The sequence below is a fragment of the Misgurnus anguillicaudatus genome, chromosome 11 (assembly GCF_027580225.2).
Source record: "Misgurnus anguillicaudatus chromosome 11, ASM2758022v2, whole genome shotgun sequence".
NCBI lineage: Eukaryota > Metazoa > Chordata > Actinopteri > Cypriniformes > Cobitidae > Misgurnus > Misgurnus anguillicaudatus.
In genome coordinates this window covers 10,397,061-10,420,504 of record NC_073347.2, presented here as the reverse complement: position 1 = coordinate 10,420,504, position 23,444 = coordinate 10,397,061, and the positions used below count along the sequence as shown (strand labels likewise).

The following is a 23,444-nucleotide window of genomic DNA, read 5'->3' as shown; positions in this document are numbered from 1 at the left end:
TAGTATTGAATTACTTTACCTGTAACATTAAATACCCCCTTACTGACCACAATTAAAGTTTCTTGTAATAAATCCTGCTACCTTTCAAGTGTTTACACTGCAAGTTTACTAAATATTTACAATCATATATATATGTAGGCTACATACAGGGCTGTGACATGCCCCCTAAATAATTATTAGACAATACTTGATGTTTTTAATTTAATAACATCCCCCTGAATGTTTTAGTCCCCCAAGTGTTTAATGTATGGTTACGGCTTTGGCTCCATGTACAAATAAAATGATACTTTGTCACAGCAGATTGCCATTTTCACTTTCAGTAAAGTGTTTGTGTGTCACCGGTAAACACCTACACACAGTTTCCTGCAGTTTCACCTGACAGGTATCACAATTTGCATGTGATGTATTTCAATCGAAAATGTTTAGTGGTTTACATTTACAAAATGGAGTAAGAGAATTTCGATGCGTCACATGCTTCTACCAAATATGGTCCGAGAGGAAAAAAAGGTGAGACTGTGTGCGAGTTAACCCCGCCCACACCCTGAGTCCACCTGACGTCACTTTCCTCAAGCAGGTATACATAATTTGCCACCTGTGCTGAGTTTAGATCAGTCGTTTGGCGGATTGCCTTCAGGAATAAGCTCAGCAGTGTCGAACTATTGCTTTGGTTGGATTTTATTCGTCTTTTCAGGACTGTTTTGGGTAAGAGGACATCGAGTTTAAGCCTGATAATAAAGACTAAACAGTGCGTGTTTTGTCGATTGCGGAGTTCACGGTGTGTGCGCGCGCGCAAATCTTACGAACGGAGTGATTTTAACACCAAAACCATTTGCTTTGTTTTTTCTAGTTAATATCCACGATGAAGATTTTAATCGCCCTGCTTGTTGTAACGTTTGTGGGTCTGGTTGCCTCACAATGTAAGTATTTCATTTTTTTTAATAACTTTTTTTTGTTTAAAGTTATTTAATGCTTTATATGGCAAGTGATTATAAGTGTCTATAAGCGATAAGCAAGTTTTTATTTATTATTGTTAAGCAAAATAGTTGGGAAGCAAACAAAACAATGAGATCCTGGGTGTGGTTCAGTATGTAGGGGGATGGGTTGGACTCTCTGCGGGCTGGTTGTGTGTACTTACAACACCTGCTTGTCCAACAAATACAGCTTGTTAAATCGACTGACCGTTTGCTTAAAGTAATTCATCTCAATCTACTTACACAGGTGAATGTCCGACTATGAAATGGGCGGTGTGTGATGGTACTCCGTGCACTTGCAAGCTTGCGCTTGGTGTGGATCTCAGCCAGAATATTGACTGTTCAAAGTGTAAGTTTCCCTAATCGTTTTAACACGGATCTAGCTTTTTTTGGACGTGTACTAAAGTTCAGTGTCCCCCCACAGTAATTCCCAAGTGCTACCTGATGAAAGCGGAAATGCATCGTGCCAGGACAGGCCAGAGCACTCGATCAATTGGTGGCAAGCCAGTCGAGACTGCGTTTGTTGACAATGATGGCATCTATGACCCAGAATGTGAGAATGATGGAAAGTTCAAGGCTAAGCAGTGTAACGGCACCGAGGAGTGCTGGTGCGTCAACAGTGCCGGTGTACGCAGAAGTGATAAAGGAGAAAAAAGCATCAAGTGTGAACCTGTGGAGACCTAGTGAGTATTCTTTTTTTGCCAACAAAATACAAATCTTGCCTGGCACACCCAGAGTTGTGTGGTTTAAGGTGTGCGGTTGTTTGTAGGAAGTGTTTTGGGAACTAAAAATGGTTTGACACTGCCTTGTCTGTCTTTCAGTTGGGTTCGTCTTGAAATGAAGCACAAAGAAGTAGATGGAGCTTTGGATGCCACCAAGCTCAGAACGTATGTTAATAATTTTAAATAAGTAGTAACTAAAACTTGGTAGCCATCTAGTTTCAAATCTGGCTTTCAGTGAAACATACAAGGTCATATTTAATGTCTGAATTCCATGGTGGCTTTTTTGTATTAAGAATGTCCATTTGTGTTCCACTGAAATCATGCAGATTTGAACAATTAGTAACTCTTTATACAAATTCATGAATTAAGTAATATCTTGGGTTTTGCTGGTGGGCCAAAGCATTGCAAAAAAGTGATTGTCCTTTTTCTCCTCCCTTGCAGTGGTATCGAAAATGCTTTCCAGGAACGTTACCAGTTGGATAAGGGATTCGTGAAAGAAGTTCAGGTATAAAAAGTGCTTGTTTAAAATATCACCCTTGCAAATGCACCCAGTTAACTGCATATCTACAGGCTCTAACATCGCTTTCTTTCTCCAGTATGACAAAGATGGCCGACGTATTGTTGTGGATGTTGAAAAAAAGAAGGATGATAAGACTCTAGACCTGTCCCTCATTTCCTATTACATGGAGAAGGATGTAAGTATCACTGGCTGCAGTTCACAATTTAATGCTTGGGTTTTAACGTTTTGTATTTCATGTTTTGCCATTGTTTTACAGATCAAAGTTCTGCCCCTGTACAGTAAAGGTACACCCTTCGAGGTCAGTGTTGAGGGAAAAAAGGTGTCCATGGAAAACGTCCTGGTGTACTATGTAGATGCAGTGCCACCCACATTCACCATGAAGAAGCTGACCGGCGGTGTAATTGCTGTTATTGTGGTGGTCAGCGTGATTGTCATCGCAGGACTTCTTGTTCTGGTAAGCACTCGAATGCTTGCGATTTGTTATTGTCATTTAAAATGCACTTCTGTTTAAGTCTAACAATGGTTCCTCTCTGTTCTCTAGTTCTTCCTCAATCGACAAAACAAGGCCAAGTACAGCAAAGCACAGGTTGGTTTTCCTTCTACTTTCAGGCGATTTATCCAATTATTCAAAATGGTGAATGGTAGATGTTAATTTTTGTTTGTTTGCAGGCCAGAGAGATGGAGACCATGTCTTGAGCTTGTATTCAACCATCAACTACTTGAGTCCAGCACTGGGACGTTTCCTGCGCTGATGCATAGACCTGCTGTACATTTTTGCTTGTAACCTTTTCATATAGGGGAAAATAAGTCTGTTACGTGCAGAGTTTTTAAATGGACTTTCACTGTTACTGTTTTTAAATGGCGTGTTACTGTTTTGCTATTTAATGAGGGCTCTTCAATTGGATCAATATTTTAACTGTACAGTTTGTGTTTTAACTTGTAAGTTTGTTTTTAATAAAAGTTGTTTTGTGTTAAATTTCGTCTTTGTCTATTGAAGTACTTCAGGATTTTGTCTTTGTTTTTGTGTGTGTATACCATTTGGTATTTCTAGTTTACTGCACACCATTCAAAGTATGAATTAATACCCTTTGAAATGCAGACAGTCTAGTGATGTCTTTTCTTTCAACTGAAGCAAGCAGGGAATGTTGGAGCCACACCTGTTTTTTTTACCACAAAGATTTGAATAAGGTTTACTTGTATGGTGAAAGCTCAGTTCAGGCCGAGTAGGTTTTGCTTGTTAATCTTTTACGTTACCAAATTATTGTGTACATCTTAACGTTTCACAAAGTTTGGCCTGTGCAGGTCAAGGTTATATTAATACTCGTGGTAGATTTTTAAGTGTTGCTCTTTTCCATTAGATTTAATATGTAACATCACCTTTTTTACTTTCCTATCTAGTCTTTACCCTTTTTCAAACCTGTGAATGGTTTTTTTATTCTTTAACCATTTCTTGGACAAAGGTGTTCATTAACAAAGCTACTCACCGTACCAGTGCACAGAATAGGACTAATAATTATACTAGAGTCGAGTGCATTAGTTCTTTGTAATACAGGTTAGACCTGTTGCTCGAGTTTCGGGCAACAACAATGTCACAATCATGCTATGACTAAAGCACAGGTCTAAAGAAAATTGCAACCACCTTTTGTAAACTGTTTGCTCTGAAACTTTCAGGTTGAAGTGTCATATTTTAAGGTAGACATTAATGAATGACCAACTACTTGGTAACTTATATAATGCATTCCCTCACTAAATGAATGGGAATTTTCAATGGGTATGTTTTCGTCAGGTATCTGTGATTCATATACTACAAGCATTTATGGAAGTAGGCGATTAAATGGGGCAAATATTTGGCCTTAAGTGCTTTAAAGTATATTTTAGTCCATCGTGATGTTTCACCAGAAAAATCCTGACAGCTCAGTTGGCACTCCCTTATTTTGTTCGCTGGGTCTTTTTCTCATCGCTTTGTTGATGAGTTTATCCAGTGTTTTTCCCAGAAGTGCCCGAAGCATTTGTATCTCAGACTAGTTCGGACAGGTTTGGGTGGATCACGTTTAGCCCTCCCCCAACCGCACTAGCACCTGAGTCGGTAGTCACATAGTCTTTGTGTTTCCATGGCAAAAAAGGAGGGACTGGATGACAAAGCCTATCAGATGAGTGTGGGTCATGGTAGGAAAGGACATTTCTCATCTGTGTTTCGGTGCGCGCTATCGACGATACTCCAACCTATAGAGTGACTATGATTATAGACAGTAAAGCAAAACCTGTAGGTTGTATAATAACAACACAGTACACTTATTTATAAACTATTAACCTTTGATTTTTACAAACAAGGCTTAAGGCTAGTCCCAGACCAAAACATATTTGGGCCATCTCAACTGGAAATAACTTGGATTGACAGATTTTAAAATAAGCCAGTGCCATTGATTTGTCTCAAGATACACACCAGCAACATTTTTTCCTAAAGATGCCTAAACATCATAATTTAACTAAGGCATAGTCCTGACTTTAGCTAAGCCTTGTCTGTAAAACCAAGCCTGTATATAACTTTTTGATTTTGATTTGACAAATACAATACATTACTTGGTTAATTGTTAAAATAAACATGAACTATGATTAATAACTTTACTGTAATGTGTTACCCATAACATACACAAAAACACTCTTTGTACAGAGTTATTCTGTATTGAGATCATGTTTACATGTGTAAGTCCCCACTCTGCATTTTTGCTTTTATGAGTCAGTGCTGCTGGTTAGCACAGATACAGAAAGAGATCAACGGATGACTAAACTTGTTTGGTTACCGTCTGAACTGTAGGGCAAATGCTTTCGTACAACATACCAGAGTAATTCATAAAACAGATCTGATTCAGTGTAATGTATTGTTGAAGTTCATTAAATCTGTCAGAGGAACAAAGTGCACTTCTCCAAATTAAAGAATAAGGGGAACGGGAAATAAACACCTGTTGTTTAATTCCAGTTGATTGGAAACTAGCAGGACACATGAGAACCAACACAAAACATACATTTGAGTAATATACAAAAAAGCTCGCAGGATAAGACTATAAATAAATTAGATAACCAAACAAACATTAAGAGCTAAGCTTAAATACGGGAGCTACAGTAAAACCTCTCACTATCAATTATAAATATTGACATCATTAAATATAATCTGTATGCACATCACTATAATCAGGTCACTAAAGTACTTTCTCATGCGCCAATATGTATTTAATAAAAATGATACACTTTCATTTTGATAGCATGTTAAATGTTTATTATTTAAAATATAAAATAATTAAATAAATACATTTTTGTTGACATCATCTATTAGAAGGTCCATTTTCTAACAAACAAACCAACATATGTAACTTAGTTAAGTACACTCCAGCCATTTTGTAAGGATCGTATCACATCACAAGCATCTGTTTATGTTGGAGTAAATGTATTTCTTATTACATATTTGAATATTTTATGTTACCATTTATGAATGTATAATCCTTGTCTTAGATTTATGAATGTACAATCATTTGCTTAGAACCATATTGTCTTACTAGCTACTCAGAGAAAACCTGCCAAGGTGAAAAAGTATGTAGAATGTTCTTTTGTTATCATATGACCTTTGATTACTGCATCATCAAGTTACTATCTTAGTAGAATGTAGTCAATCCTTTTTTATAGACTTAGCAAAATGTGTGATGTTTTTGCAATTATGAAAGTCTGTGAGGTTCGACCTTCGGAATGAACGGAGTGAACCAGTGATTAAAAACTAAATAAATACAGTCCTAATTTCCTGATGAAACATCTCAATCTGGGTTCTCCCTGCAGAATATTATACACCCCATTCGTGGTCTGAGTGTGTCTGGTTTTGTTAAGGTTCATAAGTATTTTAAACCTGACAGTTTAGATTACAACAAACTTCCGGTTTCATCACAATTCTATCACGTTCTCACTCTACATGCCTGTACATGAATGTGACGATATTCCATGGAACGTGGGAATGCCGGGAGGTTAAATAATGAAAGGTTACAACAGACTTCCAATTTTATCGTAATCCCATCGTGTTTTTACTCTACACATGAACATGATAATTCAATGGCCCGTAGAAATGGGAGCTTAAACTAAAGCACTGCTCAGTCCTGATCACAAGAGTTGAGTTAACTCTAAAAAAAAGTATACAGTAGATTAAGTGTACTAAATATGATAAAAGAAATGTGTTTGGTTAGTGTTTTGAGTTCATATTACTTGCCTCAGGCATTAGTAAACTAGTTCATCTATTTGAATTTTTATATAATGTTGTACATTTGGGTGAATCACGTGGAACCTGCCCCATGGGAGTCAAATTTCACCCATATAAATATCCAATGCTTAAAAACATTATTCACATTAGCATAATTAAAAAAAATCTTATTTTATTATTGCAAAGTAGACAGAATATATTTAAATAGTAAAATATATTTATGAAGGTAGTGTTTAATGTACTGCCTTAAATTTAAGATTTAATATTGAAATAAACTTTGTATTGAGAATCTAACAAGAATCAACCTTCTTGTTACATAAAAATCCATAAAAACTGACATACTTCATTGTCATACATCAATATTTGGTGTAGCTGTTAAAATACACAGCTTCATTATAAAAATGCATCTGTAATTTCGGAAGACTAAATAATATGATGTCATTTCCATTATGTAAATATACTGAGCAGACAAAGCACACTGATCTAGGGCTGGGCAGTATATTGAGTTTGGGATGAGACAATACCGCCTATATCGATATGATCTAATACGACCTGCTTTGCAACAGAAGTTGTGGCAGAAATGTACACTGATGTCAGACACAAGCACCTCACATGTTGTACAGCTGTATATTTCCAAACAGGGAGAAAAACCTTATCTTTTAATAATAAAAAAAATTATAATATCTCACATGAAGCTTCGACTTGCATGTAGACCTTTATTCCACCTCATAGAAAACGCAGATATTTATCGTATCTCCATTCAAACCCAAAATGACCGATACATGAATTTTGGTCAGTATCGCCCAGCCCTACACTGATCTTTGGAGTGCATTGTGGGAATTTCTAGGAGGCCAACCTCCAAAGACTGGGAGAACCCCAAAAATGTCTGAACCCCCGGGCAGTGTACTTACAGTACTACTGCACCCGGCACCGATGGAGACAAAGCCGTGAGAACACCAAAACTCCACCAGTGTGTGTGTATTAAAGCAAGGTGGGGGCTTTGCTGGGTCTGCCGGCCGCTGGTGGAGATTTGCTTCTTGATTCTTTGCTCTTCAGCTCTCCAGACTGGGCGAGCATCAAGGCTGGAGCAGATAGATGGTGGGCTGCCGATTTTTGCTGTTGGGCGCTGTTAACATAGCTGGCTATGAGCAGTGACAGGTCTCGAAGCTAAACAACAGGAAAACAAAGAAGTGCTATAGTATTGTACTCTGTTTTGTAACATCAATGCAATTTTACCTCTTTGCAAAAGGTAAAACCACAAAGAATCAAAAATGCATGATAATAAGGTGTCATGGCTCTGCAATCAAAAAATTTTGTTATAATGGAAGTCAATGGGGCAAAAATGGCCACAAACAATAAATGAGGGAGAAAAAAATAAAATCTGATGCTGCACAAAAACTATTAAATGCATTAAAGCCAATGTTTTTACTTATCTTTGGCATGCCCAAGACTGTGAAAAAGGTAAAAGAAAATCCAGTCCACAATCACTTTTTATATTGAAAATCTGTCATTTTGTGTGTTTTTTCTCCCAAATCAGTGACACCACTTTTAAATTTGGCAATGAAAGAGTTACAATCAAGGAATTTTTGTAAACATTTGGTAGTTTTGATCAGTACTGAGGTTGATTAACAGATTTATGCAAAAACAACAACAACAAAAAAAACAATCCAGTACATTTTACAGCAGTTTAATTTAGTGGTCATTTTTCGGCCGCTAACAACATGTAAGGGTAGTAAATTTGCCCACGGTATATTGTTAAGTTTTTGAAAAATTTCAAAGCATTTAAAAAAAAATATGTGTAAATATAAGATTTGTCACCAAAAATCAATCCATTTGCTGAAACACAGAGAAAGTTGTGGCCATATTAAAATAACAAAAATGGCCCCAACAACACATAAGGGTTAAATATTTGTGAAAGCAGTATGCTGTACTTACCTTAGAGGTGTCCATAGCAAACAAATGTTTCTCTGTGGGCTTGTCTTTGGATGTCCCAGATCCCAGAGCTACTACCAGCATGAAGTCCTGAGCGGACGCTCCAAACGTCACAATGTTTTTATGAGGGTAAGATGCTAGAACTTTCTAGATAACAGAGAAGGTCAACGTCGCTCTTTAATAACATTTCAAATACTCAATTTGAATAATGCGAAAGATTATAGACCACCATGTTCACTTACTATTGAGTTGAACTCCAGTACGCTAACTCCATTTTCATGTACTGCCAGCCAAACACGCGTGTTGTGTTGCAGAATTGGAGAAACAGGCTACAGTACAGGACCAAACTTTAGTTACTAAGTAAATAATAGTTGGAAATAAAAGTGTCTATTGTTGTGAATTTATTTTTAGTTAATTGATTCAATTGAAGCAGTTGACCTGCACTCAAAAATCATTCAAAAAGTCTTGCAAGAAGAAAACGTACTTCACCTCAAAATAAGACTAAAGCTGGAAGTACAGTTCGTTTTTTTATTCATATGCGCATAAAACATTGTTTTTAAAGGAATAGTCTACTCATTTTCAATATTAAAATATGTTATTACCTTAACTAAGAATTGTTGATACATCCCTCTATCATCTGTGTGCGTGCACGTAAGCGCTGGAGCGCGCTGCGACGCTTCGATAGCATTTAGCTTAGCCCCATTCATTCAATGGTACCATTTAGAGATAAAGTTAGAAGTGACCAAACACATCAACGTTTTTCCTATTTAAGACGAGTAGTTATACGAGCAAGTTTGGTGGTACAAAATAAAACGTAGCGCTTTTCTAAGCGGATTTAAAAAAGGAACTATATTGTATGGCGTAATAGCACTTTTGGGAGTACTTCGACTCCCCTGAAAAGTCCTCTCCCCTTCTCACTCTCATAATGGGAGAGGGAGGGTGTTACTGCGCCGAGTCAAAGTACTCCCAAAAGTGCTATTACGCCATAAAATGTAGCTCCTCTTTTAAATCCGCTTAGAAAAGCGCTATGTTTTATTTTGTACCACCAAACTTGCTCGTATAACTACTTGTCTTAAATAGGAAAAACGTTGATGTGTTTGGTCACTTCTAACTTTATCTCTGATTGGTACCATTGAATGAATGGGGCTAAGCTAAATGCTATCGAAGTGTCGCAGCGCACTCCAGCGCCTATGTGCACGCACACAGATGATAGAGGGATGTATCAACAATTCTTAGTTAAGGTAATAACATATTTTAATATTGAAAATGAGTAGACTATTCCTTTAACTAAAGGCGAAAAACTTTTTATTCATTTAGCTGTTCATTTACATGACAATGGCATTTTGGGGGCCAAAAAACACCAACTTTTAAATGTGGTGTTTGTAAATTTTAGTGGCATCTACTGGTGAGCTGGTAACTACTGGCCTGGCATGCATTGTGGGTCCATGTGAATGGGGATTGTTTTGACAACACTGTAATCTGTATGGTAAAGATCATTATCAAGTAACGTATCTTTAAATCTCACCTCAGCCTCAAATAGTTTCGCTCCAAACAATGCCCACTTCCGAGCTACGGTCAGGTAGATTCGTATGCACTCAGAGGAACTTCGACCCCTCAGAGATGCCCAGCGGGTGGACAGCCTCTGCATTAAATGCCTGTGATTATAATAACATCAGTAAGTATCATCTACAAACAGATCGACTGTGTCCATATTATAGTTTGTCACTGGAGGCATATTGTACATACCCCATCTGCTCTTCAGTACAGGCGTGTCTATAATGCTTTGGGAAGAAGCGCTCAAAAACTTGCTTCAGGGTTTGCTTAGACTTAGTCTGTCCGGTTCCCGAACCACCCGGACTAGAAAATGGACGTTCAAAGTCCCCAAACTCCACCTGTGTGACACAAATGCAAAAGCATGCTGCTAAGTGTTTCCATACATTTTTTTATAATATACTTAAAGGAAAACAGCACCGTTTTTCAATATTTTACTATGTTCTTACCTCAACTTAGACAAATTAATACATACCTATCCTTATTCAATCCGTGCACTTATTCTTTGTACAGAATAAGTTAGTTGTGAATGTTTTAACATTTAGTTTAGCCCCATTTATTCCTTAGGATCCAAACTGAATTTAAAAGCCACCAAACACTTCCATGTTTTCCCTATTACACCAGTAAGTATGGTGGCACAAAATAAAATGTGGCGATTTTTTAAAGGGGCCTTTCCACAAAAAAACGTTTACTTGTATTTTTTGATATGTGTTAGGTCCATATGTGTTTGCGTTGTGTCGTGAATGTGAAAATTAACTTCTACCTCCTCTGTCAGCTCTAGCCAATGAAAAGAAATAAGCTGAGAAATCAGGTCAAGTAGAAAAGCTGATCAGTGTGACGTGGAACTGATCGAGGTCATTACTATTCATGAGCTCTCCAACTTGAGACCGTGCCCACATATTACGTGTAGTTGAGTTAGTTTTCATAACAAGTTACAGCAAGGATGGCTAAACGTCAACCGTACCGTATTCGGGCCATTGTTTTTCGTCGAAAGACGTCATTCCTATTTAACGAGGGAATCATAACAGTTGCTACATGTTTGGATGTCCAGAAGAACGCTGGATTTAAAGAGAGACTGCGATTAAAAAGCAATGCTCCTCCATCAATATTGGATCCGGACAGAATGGCGCAGCTTATGTGAGAAAAACACTTTAGCACTATGCGTCACAGTGGCGGCCGGTGACTTCTCTTCCGAGGGACGCGAAATCATTTTGCACACGCGCTGACAGGGTTTATGATAAAAAGACGCGTGTGTGTGTGTATGTGTGTGAGTAAAACACTTTAGTACTATGTGTTCGTGCGCGCGCTGCTACACGGGCGTCAAAAGGGTTTACGGTAAAAGACACGTGTGTGTGTGTGCGCTGCTACACGCGCATCAAAAGGGTTTATGATAAAAGACGTGTGTGTGTGTGTGCGTGCGTGCGCAAAGGGTTTACGATAAAAGACATGCGCATGTGTGTCGAAAGGGTTTATGATAAAATGTGTGTGTGTAAGAAAGACACTGTGTCTTAAGTATTGAAAGTTAGTTTGACTTCGAAAAACTGTTATCCAGTCATGGCAGTGGGCGTTTACTTCCAAGTCGTCAATGCGGCCACCCATCAAAACGGATCACTCTCTAACCAGCCTCAAAACCAGGGTACAAAATGGCCTATTACTTATTGCTTTTAATGTTTTTGGATGTAAAAACCATGCAAACGTCATGAGTAGACCTCAGACAACAGTATAAAACAATAAAAACGGCTGAGGAAGGGCACCTTTAAGCGGATAGTAATATTGACGGAAGTTTGAGCGAGAGGGGGAGTAGTCAGAAGTGATGATGTTACTGCGCGCCGAGGTCGAAGTGCTGCAAACTAAGTGCTCTTCTGCCATACAATATATTTCTCATTTTATATCCGCTTAAAAAAATCACGTTTTATTTTGTGCCCCCATACTTACTCGTGTAACTACTCATGTAACAGTCTTTAAATAGGAAAAACATGGAAGTGTTTGGAGCCTTCTAAATTCATCCGTGTTTGGATCCTAAGGAATGAATGGGGCTAGGCTAAATGCTAACACATTCACGACACGCTGTACAAAGATAAAGTGCACGCATTGAAAAAATATAGGTATGTATTAATTCATCTAAGTTGAGGTAAGAACATAGTAAAATATTGAAAAACTGTGGTGTTTTCCTTTTAATTAAGTAATTTAACTTGTGTTACTAGGGCGAATATTGTTGAGATAATTGCATTTTTGTATCAGAACAAAGATCAAAATATACACAAAGTTTTTAGGTCCTTTATACTACAGTGTTTATAAGGTAGGTAAAAGTGCCACCTAGTGCAAAATATGGGTTGATGTAAAAACTTGTCTTTGGCAGGGAAGCATTTTCTTTTAATTGACGAGATAACTCGAATTAAGTACTTTATCAACAACTACTTGTTCTGTACACACTGTGTTGAATTTCTGTAAACGCGGTTGTAAAATACTGAAGTGTGTGTGTGTGTACAAAAAAGGATGAAGCACTAAAAGTAAAGTGACAATGGGATTTAGATGCAGTGTGTGTGTGTGGTCATTCAGAGTGAAAATTTTCAGCTGATGAATAATAATAAAACATGGACAGTCGAGTAAAATTTTGAATTAAAACATCATTTAAAATGTAAACCACATTGCTCAAGAATGTTATGGGCAGTTGGTGTGGGCACTATTCCAGTTATTGCACTAGGTATGAACAAGGCCAAAAACACATCACACAGCCATGTACTGTACCTGTGCAAGCAGAGCGGCCATCTCTAAAGCAAGCTCTTTGTTTACAGGGAAATGACCTGCTGTTATTTCTTCATTTGTCTGGTAAGCCAGCAGGAAACGCTCTCTCTCAGTCTCTCCTCTCATCTGCTGCGAGAAATATAACCTACAGCGAACAATCTGGAAGTCAGATGCAAACAAGTTACCTTCCTGTTAAATAACACAGCCCTAATCTCTACTCCACCTGTTCTTATATGTGAGTTTGATCGTCCTGCTGTTCTCAGATTTGCCTGCGTGATGCTCCTTAGCCGCCTGCTCCCACTTTGCAATAATGTCACAAATCTGAGGACGCACAACATTGATTTTACAGTAACAACGTAGAGTTTGAAGAATGCATCAGTGTAGGAGTATTGGCTTGTGCTTAACCTTCAGGTTTCCCTGAAGACAGTGTTCAAAGTCTCTGCCAGTGGGGTCGTCCGAATAAAGACTAAAACCAGAGTGGCCAGTCTTTCTCACGCCCGTCTCCTGGTTCAGACGGCTCTGAAATTCCTCCACTGTAGTTGAAGCATCAAAACCAACAACCTGGCAAGCGAGGGCAGACAATACAAAAGTATCAGTACAGAGGTAGATTATAATCTTTGTTAAGCTGGACACGCCTACTCTTTCTTTCTAATAACACTTAACATCACATTTACGCATTGGCAGTAAATCACACCAACTTAAATGTTTTTACCCAAAATACATTTTATCACTCTGTGTTTTTCCTATGAAGCGAACCTACAACATTTTCCTACCTGCAACATTAAAATGCTCAACCAACTGAGCTACAGGAGAACAACTGGAAATATTTAGTGACCAAAAATATATGTTTACGTTTTAATGTATATTTACAATTGATGCTTTCTGTTTCATTTGTAATGTAAACAGCTTGAACTTAGTACTACATAACATAAACAAATTCTCTTTCACAGGTGGTACACGTCACACTGTTTTGCGTAACCTGGTATGTGTTGTTAAGGAAGTGCACGGGCACGCTGAAGGGTAGAGAGTGATGATAAGGGTTCCTCAGAAGGATGGACAGGATCTCCATACGTGACGAACGAGCTTGCCGTTCACCTTTCTGCTGCGTCCGTTCCAGCGAACGCTGGCAGTAGATGGCATACTTTCCCATTTCTGTCCTGGGAACAAAGAATTCCGTGTTAAACGTGTGGAATTCTTGGGAAGTGCACGGAATGCTGTGTGATTTTGGTTATATACCTCATATCTCCATGCTGCTTAAGATGCAGCTGCAGAAGCCAAAGAATGGGATGTGTGGGCAGAAAGAGACCGACGCACAGAGACAGAAACTGCCACCCCTGGGTGGGCAAAAATAGAGAAAATGTAAACAACGAGTCGGCGTCCCTTTGTGGCTTTGATCCCAAGTTGAGATTCAAATATAAATGCAAAGACTCCCCCTTGTGGGCATTAACAACACAAGCATTATAAGTGTACTGTTTTGTGTGCATTTGTATAATGTGTACCCTGTTTATACTGTATGATAAAAATACGGTATTGTGTATACTATATAATGTTTATTTATGTGTGTGTATATTCTTATATTTAAACGTGTGAATATATATCCTGTATTGTGTACATTTTGTATATTATTGGTACTTTGTATACTTTATGTACAGTAGTGGCCAAAAGTGATGCCCAATGTTATGTTGTTATGTTTAACCCAGCGCTGGGTCAAAAAGGGATGAAACCAACCCGCTGATGTAATTTAATCTAGGCTGGGTTGTTTTAACCCATTGTTGGGTCAAATATAAACACTATTTGCGTTAATTTAACCCAACGGTTGGGTTTGTCCCTTTCTGGCCAAACGCTGGGTTGAAAATAACCAAGCATTTTTTTTTAGAGTGTACAATATTTGTTTTTAAGGCCTCTTGGGTTCAATTTAACAAAATAATTTGGCAAAAACGCAAACCACGGTGTAAAGTCTGGGTTTTATTTGAATATATAAAAAAATGCATAGAAAGTCAAATGTGTCCCGTTTAAATGTGTCCTTTAAAATGCAAATGTGCTGATCTCTGCACTAAATGGCAGTGCCGTGGTTGGATAGTCCAGATTAAGGGGTGGTATTATCCCCTTCTGACATCACAAGGGGAGCTAAATTTCAATGACCTATTTTTTACATGCTTACAGAGAATGGTTTATCAAAACTAAATTACTAGGTTGATCTTTTATACATTTTCTAGGCTGATAAAAGCACTGGGGACCCAATTATTGCACTTAAACATGAAAAAAGTCAGATTTTCATGATATGTCCCCTTTAAATCTTCTCAAAGCTGAGCTTCAGTTTTTACTCCAAACACAGCAATGCTAATTTTTTATCCATCTAAAATTTAAATAAATACCAACAATTTTAATTGTTCAAAGTCGTCCATCACCGTCGGCCACTATTGAACATGTCAGGCCTTGTTTGGAGCAAAGATTTTCACCCACCACTACATTTCTGTGTTTTGATAGTGTGACAATAAGGTGATTTGATTTTAGCCTCTCACCTGTAGTGGTCCTGGCTGTCCGTGCGGTTGTCTCCTGCGAGTTTGTTTAATAAGCTGACAGTAGATTTCAGTCTGCAGCTCCGGATGGGTCAGACACACTTGTAGAGCACATTGGGCAAGAGTCACATGATAATCTATGGCTGGAGTGTCAATGGCGACATTAATGAAGAGCTGACATGTCTGTTAAAGGAGAAAAGTCTGTTTTGCAGTTATGCCCTTCAAGTGTATTAAATGAAAAAAAAAAAGAATGTTATAACCTTAAAGAGCTTTCTAGCTTCAGTTTGAAGAGCCTGGGATGGGAGGGTGGTAAGTGGAGATGACAGACCTTCCTTAGTGAAACACAGTGTTGGGTGTCTCCAGTACTGAGACCCTGAGAACATTAAGCAGATACTTTTATACAGAGTTTAAGCCAAGAGAAGCCAATCTTGCGTTTCAATAATCAGCACAATCATCATGTAAGCAGCTGTGAGACTCGTACCTGGATCTCCATCCACGTTGAGGAGTTTACCAACCAGCTGCTCGAACTCAGTGCCCACCTGCCCCACAGAAGTGCCCGCTGCCAAAGACAGGTGGTACAACCAGGCCGTCTACACAAATATAAATGCTGTTTGTTACGTAGTAATTGTAAGTATAAAAAGCTTACAGGATAAATAACAGAGATTTAAAAAACAGGTAAAAGAGCAAATGATAGTACAAAGTTGGTGGAGTCGGGTTGAGATGCATAGCTACCATAATGCACCTCACTTACAGCTAATGTCTAGGAATAAAATTCATGCAAATGTAAAGAAATGTTTTTGGCAGCAGTGGTTTTAAGCAAATATGAAATTATGGCACTTTGATTATGAGAGATGACTCAGGGTACTTTTAAATGACAGTAATGTACTAAAAAGTGAAAAATTTTCCTTTTCAGTTTTGCATACCAATAGTAATGCTGTCAAAATGATCTCTTTTCCCATGGATCAAAACACTGTGCTATGCATGCCAGTAGTTAGTGATGTCACACGATGTTGCATGATGTCATCGTTTTGAGAAATTAGCATTTTTACACTGAGAAGATAAACGTAAATGTGCACTTTAAAACTCGTTTGCATTTTCAGGCCCACATAACACCATTGTCATGTAAATGAACAGCCAAAACACATAAAAGATTTTTGGGGTTCAGTTAAAAATGGTGTTGTGTAAACGCCAATAAGAACACAAAAGGTTTAGCATAGAAATATAGCTTTAAAGAAAGTAAAAACTTGTATTATTTTTTATTTATTAACTTCTGCATTTTCTTGATGAGCAAAATGACCTAAGAAAATAATTTAATTGAATTTGTGCTTAAAACAAGAAATCTTGAACTTTTTCTTAAACACTTAATACAAGAATAATAATAGAAAAATTTGCTTACTCCATTGGCAAATTTTTTTTGCTTGTTTTAAGCACAAATTTACTTAAATTGTACATCTTGATTTAATTTTTTTTTAGATATTTGTACTTGAAAACAATGCAAATTTACTGCGTAAGAAGGTCATTTCTTGCAGTGTAATCTAACAACACTTGCACAGTGTGATATATTTAACATTTTCCCCGTCAACATTTTTTTAAAAAGTTGCCGGCCAGCGCCAGCATGATTTTCACAAAATTTTAATGCCTTCCAGAATTTTTTTTTTAATATATACACATACAATATATCAAATGAAATAACGGCTGCGTACGAAAACTCTAAATTGCTGCCTTCTGCGGCAGCTTACCAGCTTAAGCTTAAGGCATGTCCAAATTCAATGTTATTAGGTTTACTTCCTGACTCCTGAGATACCTATGCATGGGCGTACAATCAGAATGTGATTGGTCGAGCCTGGTCGAGTTCGAAAAAATAAAATGGCGGCCAAGGAAGCAACTGGAGCACAAATAAAGGTAGATTTTCACTTTTTACACCTTTTAATTGCATTTCTAGCGAGAAAATAGTATTGTAGTTTTCAAATATGTGATTATCATGTTTATATTTCAAACACGCTGCCTTTGAAGTGTGTCCGAAAGTGTTTCTTTGAGTTGCCTTCATGCCTCCGAAGTCATTTCCTCATGAGGCAGCGAGGCAACGAGTCACTGCCTTGATTTTTCAGACGCAGCCATGGTTTCCATTTTGTGAAGGACTTTTGATATAGATCATTTTCAGAGTGATCCTCAAAACTTACACGGACTTACAACTGTTTGCCCTAGCCTAGAGTAATACTTCCAGGTTTTATAAGTTACGGAAGAGCGCCACCTGGTGGACAAATGCGGAAAGCCGGAAATACTCGTCATTGGCAGGGAAAGAGTTAATGTAATTGTGTACTTACATTATCCCAAAAGATCCAAGGATTTGTAAATCCAGAGAATTTCCTGTTTTAAACAATGGCTCATCCTTTGTCTCCTTTGTAATTGTTGCCCTTATTGACTTAATATTGATTCTATCCTCAGTTTCTGATTGTATAAACTATGGCATCATGAGTGGACAAACACGGAAGTTATACAGCATCTAACACGCAGCTGTTGTGTATTGAAGCTAATTCATTATGATGGCAAAGATAATGTGATCAAACATACAGGTAAAAAACATTAATTCATTACCTCATCCATAAACAAGACTAGTCTCTAGATGGAGAAAACAACATCTCCCGTCATTACACTCTCCTTCATAACGTCATCAAGTTTCGCCCTTTTTATTGTGTTATTGTGTAATAATATTGTGCAACCTCTAGAGATGAAAATACTACATATGGTGATTTTGAAATGTGGAAACATCTAGAATATTATGTTACGGATAATTCCCAGGCCTGTAAGGGAAAATCCCTTTATACCTTCTCATGAGGTGAGTCGATGAGCAGATATGTTGGACTCTGATTCATTGGTTGAATAGACAGGGTGTACTGAGCCGAGACTTTATCTGATTCACACGACTTATCCACTTCTTCCACAACAGCCTCCCAAAGTTTGATCTGACCCAGAGGAAACTGAATAGGGAAATCGGCTATTAGCACATGTACACACACATAAAGCTCTGGGTAACATGACTTTGATGAAAAAAGACAGAAGACCTTATCCTCTTGACTCCTAAAGTAGTACAGCGATTTTCCAAAGAGTGCACACCATACATGCTTCGAGTATCCATACTTCACCTTAAAGAAATAAAAAAGCACATAACTGTATGTAACCCTGTCTGACAAATCCAGGTTAAAGTCTCATAATCTAATGATGAGATTAGGAGCATCAAAGTTTGATTTTAATCATTGAGTTTAATCTTTGCTCTTTGAAAATTTAAGTTGTTTTTTGTGGTAAAAGTAGTAAACATGTTATTTTTTGTTTTTACTGTAGTAAAACCATGGTTAATTTTTTAAGAGTAACATGATATTCCCCAGCCAATATAAAAATGTATCAATGTTCTATTTTTGCACAGTGTTCTTTGCATTATTTAGGATGATTTTATGTAAATCACAAAAAATGACTTGGATGGTTTTTCACAGGAAGGGTCACAAATGAAAACAACCTTAAAACAAGAAAATTACTTTTAGACACAAAACGGTGTTTGACATGTTTTAGAGAAAATATCTATGACAAACCTATTGACAAAATATTTCTTATTGTAAAAAATGTGAATGCCAATGGGACTATTTCCTAAGGTGATGCAATTTCATATTGTTGTGAATGAGGCACCTGCTCTGCCTCTCGATCGCCACAAGAGGGAGCCATCCCCTGACTATTAGTCTCATTCGGACTGCATTTCCCATAAGCCCACATACCGGGACTGATTGTCTGTAATAAAGCACGGTGAGGCTGAGGATCCATATGCAGGCTTTTATTTACTCTCGTAGTCAGACAGTACAGGGTCAACACCAGCAAACACAACAACGTGGAATAGGCTAGTGATGGTCGTTTTCGAAGCACTGCTTCATGAGGCTTCGAAACATTTACGAATCTTTTGTTTCGAATCAGTGGTTCGGAGCGTGTTTCAAACTGGCCCAATTCACGTGATTTTGGCAAACGACGCTTCATTACGTCATAACTGTTTCGAAACGTTTCGAAAATCCGATGGTTCACCACTAGGGGGAGTTGATCACATGACCAGTGTCTAATATGTTTAGGTGAACTCGGGTCAGATTTATTATAAAAGTTCATAAAACATTTATCCTTCTGACTAATAACACTGCCATTTTGTCTATTTTTTGTTTATAGACAGATTTAATGACAAAATGTGCATAATTAAAAGGGTAGTTAGTTTTAATGATTTGTTTGCCCTAAATAAAGATAAAAACACATAATACACTTTTAACTCTGTCATAAGTAAGTAAAATAATTTTAAAACATATTTTAATAAAAATCTTGCTATTATTTTGTAAAAAAAGTGTAAAATGTTTGGCCATATCTGCTTTTACTCTATTTTGACCAGCAGGGGTCGCCAGTGTGTGTGGTGTTTCGAACTGCTTCGAAAAACTGAATCAATTTTCGAAGCAATTGGTTCAATTGATTCGAAGCTTCGAAAAGCTTTGTTTCTCCCATCACTAGAATAGGCAAATCTCATATTCAAATAAACAGGCAATATAATCAGGGCAGGCAGCAAACAACCGTAGAGTCCAGATAAACAGATCAAAAGTAACAAACCAGGAATAAACAGACAAGGTAAATGCTCAGAAATGATGCCGGGACAAATCAAGACTTCACGCTGGAGTAGTGCATTAGAGTTGCTTAAATAGGCAGTCTGAGATGAGCAACAGGTGGCAGAGCAATCAGTCCCAATATGTGGGCTTATGGGAAATGCAGTCCGAATGAGACTAATAGTCAGGAGATGGCTCCCTCTGGTGGCGACCGGGAGGCAGAGCAGGTGCCTCATTCACAACACATATATTATGTGATTTTATTGTTTTATAGACTAATGAGATACTTCACCTTCGTCAGGTGTCCTTTCATGACTGGCCGTGCATCAGGATGTGTGAAGAGAGGACTGGCAGCTTTAATTCTCAATACACTCTGCAGGACTCTCAGCCATTCCTCCAGCAGGTTTGGTGAATCGGCCTTCAGATAGTGTACACTTTTACCTGTCACTACCTAAAATGTAACATAAACAATGTGAAACCCAGTAATTCTTGCACGCAGTATTTCTTTACTTATACACTGTACCCAGAGTACCTGAAGTATCTGTTTCCCATCACCACGTGCTATAGTGCTTGAAGTGTTGAGCTCAATCTGGCCTTGAGGCTTACGGATGACATTACTCTGCAAAATAGTAAAAAAACATACAAACAAAGCAGAATAATTTTATTTGTGTCTTACCCACTATATTGAAGCTAGTTGGAACGATTTGGTTACAAACATTTTTCAAAATATCTTCCTTCATGTTCATCTGAACAAAATAATTTATACGGGTTTGTAATAACATGAAAGTGAGTAAACGATGACAGAATTTTTTCGTTTTTGGGTGAACTATCCCTTTAATTATTTATGAATTATAATAAGTATAACTTCATAATAAATGTCACTTCTGTAAAAGCGCTGTTTTCATGTCTGTACCTTTAAATTAAAATGGGCTACTGCTTTGAGTTTAAAATAGATCTGATTCCTGTAAATACAGTATGAGACAATAGTATCTTTAGCCGCAGTAGTGCTACAATGTGCTAACAAAACAAAAAAAAAAAACATGAGAAAAGCTTGTGGGTAAAGTTATCCAGTCAGTCAGTGGTCGTGGGCGAGGCCTAGTTTTGAACAACTAGATTACAGTTTTATGACTGCTAAAATCATATTATGCTTTGTGTGTGCGCTTAATGGAATCCCGAAAGTCTAAGCTTTACAACGATGTGCCACATGACCGTATATTTTGAAGATTTAATGCTTCAAAGTTACAATGACGTAATGCAGCCTCAGGTGCAAGGGAGGGGGTGTGCCGTGTACGGCACAGTGTTCCTTATCAGGTTAAGTTGACATTATTCTGTTTGTGGTTTATCACGAGACACAATGTGTGGCAAAGTCAATGTTGTTGGATTTCAAAATGAACATAAATTGAGTAAAATTTTAGATTCAACTTTGTGTCAGATGTAAGATCAGATGCATTTATGCAACTTTTTTATTTCCTTGCTGCTGTTTTCATTTAAGCAAAAGTACAAAATGAAATTGTACCAATCCAGAATCAATCTCAGGTCTCTTTAATGCATTGCAGACTGACGGGTGTATGACATCAAAGACTCTTGCAGTACTTTGAAATCATACACCGTTAGTTTGCAGGCTCCATATGAGGCTGAACACACCTAATGTGTATTATCACGATCATCCGCGTCATTTAACTCACTGGTGACTTGTAATATAACAGCTCCCCATCTTTTAAAACGAACCAGCGTCTTTTCCATGTTTTCTTCCAGGTCTTTACCATCTTCAGCAGGTATCCAGACTTCTCCATTGACTCCTGGCACACAACACATTATTAAATGGTCCACCATGTGTGACGTTTATGAACGCAGATATGTGTGTGCATGCGTGCCTTACAGTCTTGTCATTGTCACTGCTGCTGGAGGAGGTCTTGGGCAGTTTATTCTCCGGCTCTGAACACTCAGTGTCAGTGGAGTAGGCATCAGGAGGGATGGCGTAGTCGCATTCGGATGTCATTGAAGACAATGACACGGCTGAGAGAAACAACATATGCAGTGAGTTATTAGGTGCAGTTGTAAAGTTCCTGTAGTTCAACTGGTAAAGCACTTTTTTATCAGTGCAAGGTCATGGGTTTGATTCCCAGTATCACCTACTGAATAAATGTATACTTTAATTGTCGCTTTGGATAAAATGCACAAATGTAAATATAAAGTTCACATACAGTACCTCTCTTCAAGGATCGTGGGCTTTCGTGGCTGCTGCTCTTATGTGGGTCTGATCCAGAGGTGTTGGAGCTGCACACAGACACCGACTCCTCTCCAGAGTTACACTGACACTCCTCTTCCTCCTCCTCCGAACTGGAAGACTCCTCTGGGATCTCATTAGGGCTTAACAATGTCGCCCTCTATAGGTAATAATAAAAAACTTACAGTAAATGAAAGATGCTGTTTGTATTTTAAACACATTCGTACATGTAAAGAATAATGCCAATGAAAGAAAGATCTCTACCCCTTTAACTGTGGTGAAGACAGGCGAGGTGGTGTTCCTGTAGATGAGGGATGTGTACAGCATGTAGGCGGGGCAAGATGATGAGTGGGAGGAGTCTGGAAAAGATGAAAATTCAAGAATAATAAAAGCCAGATGGAAATAAAATAAAGGAAAGTTTTTATAACCCACACCTTTATTAGAAACATCTGTGCATGACATCTCTGATAGACGAATTCCAGATTTTGCCACAGCATATATTCTGCTCTCCTGTAATGAGAACCAGGCATTTAGTACAAGAACTAAAACATCACCCGTTCTACATTTCATCTCATACGCCTCACCCAAGAGGGCAACCGGTGCAGAGGAGGGGTTGGTGGTTTGCTCCCGGGCACGACTGCGCAGGCTTCGGGTGTTTCGGGTTCTTCGGGCGGTACTTCAGCCGGTGGTTCTGCCTCGGGATGCTCTCGTTCACATGTCTCCATCCTTTGCTCTTGATCCATGTCTGTCTCGTGAGGTCGGAGAGGACGTAGCATGCTGATGGCGTTACGTGTCCGCCCGTGCTCGGCCTCGCTGTACAGCAAAGGTTGGCTCAGGTGCTTCTTGGCTAATGCCAAACTAATATTAAACGCGGTGGGAGTGCGCAGACGGGGCTGTTTGGGAGAGGCGGGTGTGTCTTGGGAATCTTGGGAAGGGGTGGGACGCTTTGGCGTGAGAGCTGGGGTTAGGATAGGACTAGGGGTGTTTGTGTCACTGGAGGAAGATGAGGAATCCAGACATTGCGACTGGAAGCGCTTATTTAGGTCATCTGATGACCCGTCTTCAACGTCCGTCTTTTTTCCATCTTTACTCCTAGAGTTTTTGGTCCCAAGTAGGAAGAGATTGGAGAAGTCGGCGTGCTGCATGTCATCGTCGAACAGCGAGCTGCTGTCATCAGAGGTGAGGTAGGTCTCGCTGGTGGGGCGGTTTAAACGTAAACCTCCAAACAGACAACTGTCTCCTTCTGAGGTAGACAGGGGGGAAGATGTTGTGTCTACGATGTCATGTTCACCTTCTTCCCCAGACCCTTGTTTCTGGTGATCTGCTTCTGGATCACAATCTAAATTTAGACCAAACATAAGATAAAAGAGCCTTTTAAAGGAGTTCTAAATATTCAGATATATA

At 38.4% G+C, this 23,444-nt stretch overlaps 2 protein-coding genes across 4 annotated transcripts in view; one reads left to right on the top strand and one right to left on the bottom strand.

Moving 5' to 3' along the window:
• Positions 1 to 555: 555 nt before the first annotated feature.
• On the top strand, positions 556 to 3,189 carry epcam (epithelial cell adhesion molecule). The gene is made up of 10 exons (XM_055171045.2): positions 556 to 702; positions 848 to 917; positions 1,219 to 1,320; positions 1,396 to 1,654; positions 1,793 to 1,858; positions 2,135 to 2,198; positions 2,290 to 2,388; positions 2,470 to 2,667; positions 2,755 to 2,799; positions 2,883 to 3,189. The coding sequence occupies exons 2-10, from the start codon at positions 860 to 862 to the stop codon at positions 2,907 to 2,909; spliced, it is 918 nt and encodes a 305-aa protein (XP_055027020.1). The 5' UTR covers positions 556 to 702; positions 848 to 859; the 3' UTR covers positions 2,910 to 3,189.
• Positions 3,190 to 5,420: 2,231 nt separating this feature from the next.
• Positions 5,421 to 23,444, bottom strand: part of plekhh2 (pleckstrin homology domain containing, family H (with MyTH4 domain) member 2) — a 41,944-nt gene continuing 23,920 nt past the window's right edge. For 2 of the 3 annotated variants that reach the window (XM_055170931.2, XM_055170933.2), the window contains exons 8-30: positions 22,625 to 23,379; positions 22,475 to 22,550; positions 22,305 to 22,399; positions 22,023 to 22,200; positions 21,693 to 21,829; positions 21,499 to 21,612; positions 20,346 to 20,432; positions 20,106 to 20,264; positions 18,260 to 18,340; positions 18,023 to 18,175; positions 15,679 to 15,787; positions 15,458 to 15,570; positions 15,201 to 15,380; positions 13,915 to 14,012; positions 13,658 to 13,835; positions 13,084 to 13,239; positions 12,902 to 12,999; positions 12,682 to 12,823; positions 10,129 to 10,274; positions 9,908 to 10,037; positions 8,625 to 8,711; positions 8,386 to 8,529; positions 5,422 to 7,617 (exon numbers count right to left, since the gene is read on the bottom strand). In XM_055170931.2, coding sequence (XP_055026906.2) covers positions 7,432 to 7,617; positions 8,386 to 8,529; positions 8,625 to 8,711; positions 9,908 to 10,037; positions 10,129 to 10,274; positions 12,682 to 12,823; positions 12,902 to 12,999; positions 13,084 to 13,239; positions 13,658 to 13,835; positions 13,915 to 14,012; positions 15,201 to 15,380; positions 15,458 to 15,570; positions 15,679 to 15,787; positions 18,023 to 18,175; positions 18,260 to 18,340; positions 20,106 to 20,264; positions 20,346 to 20,432; positions 21,499 to 21,612; positions 21,693 to 21,829; positions 22,023 to 22,200; positions 22,305 to 22,399; positions 22,475 to 22,550; positions 22,625 to 23,379 — 3,602 coding nt within the window. In that variant the 3' untranslated portion in view covers positions 5,422 to 7,431. Of the gene's footprint in view, positions 7,618 to 8,385; positions 8,530 to 8,624; positions 8,712 to 9,907; positions 10,038 to 10,128; positions 10,275 to 12,681; positions 12,824 to 12,901; positions 13,000 to 13,083; positions 13,240 to 13,657; positions 13,836 to 13,914; positions 14,013 to 15,200; positions 15,381 to 15,457; positions 15,571 to 15,678; positions 15,788 to 18,022; positions 18,176 to 18,259; positions 18,341 to 20,105; positions 20,265 to 20,345; positions 20,433 to 21,498; positions 21,613 to 21,692; positions 21,830 to 22,022; positions 22,201 to 22,304; positions 22,400 to 22,474; positions 22,551 to 22,624; positions 23,380 to 23,444 lie in introns of all 3 variants that reach the window. The other variant, XM_055170932.2, reaches the window with a different exon arrangement.

Excerpts from the sequence above, each read along its gene's own strand:
- epcam (XM_055171045.2), top strand. The coding sequence starts at position 860 with ATGAAGATTTTAATCGCCCTGCTTGTTGTAACGTTTGTGGGTCTGGTT. Across the intron at positions 1,655-1,792 it reads TGTGAACCTGTGGAGACCTA|TTGGGTTCGTCTTGAAATGA; the intron begins GTGAGTATTCTT and ends TCTGTCTTTCAG. Across the intron at positions 2,668-2,754 it reads TCGCAGGACTTCTTGTTCTG|TTCTTCCTCAATCGACAAAA; the intron begins GTAAGCACTCGA and ends TCTGTTCTCTAG.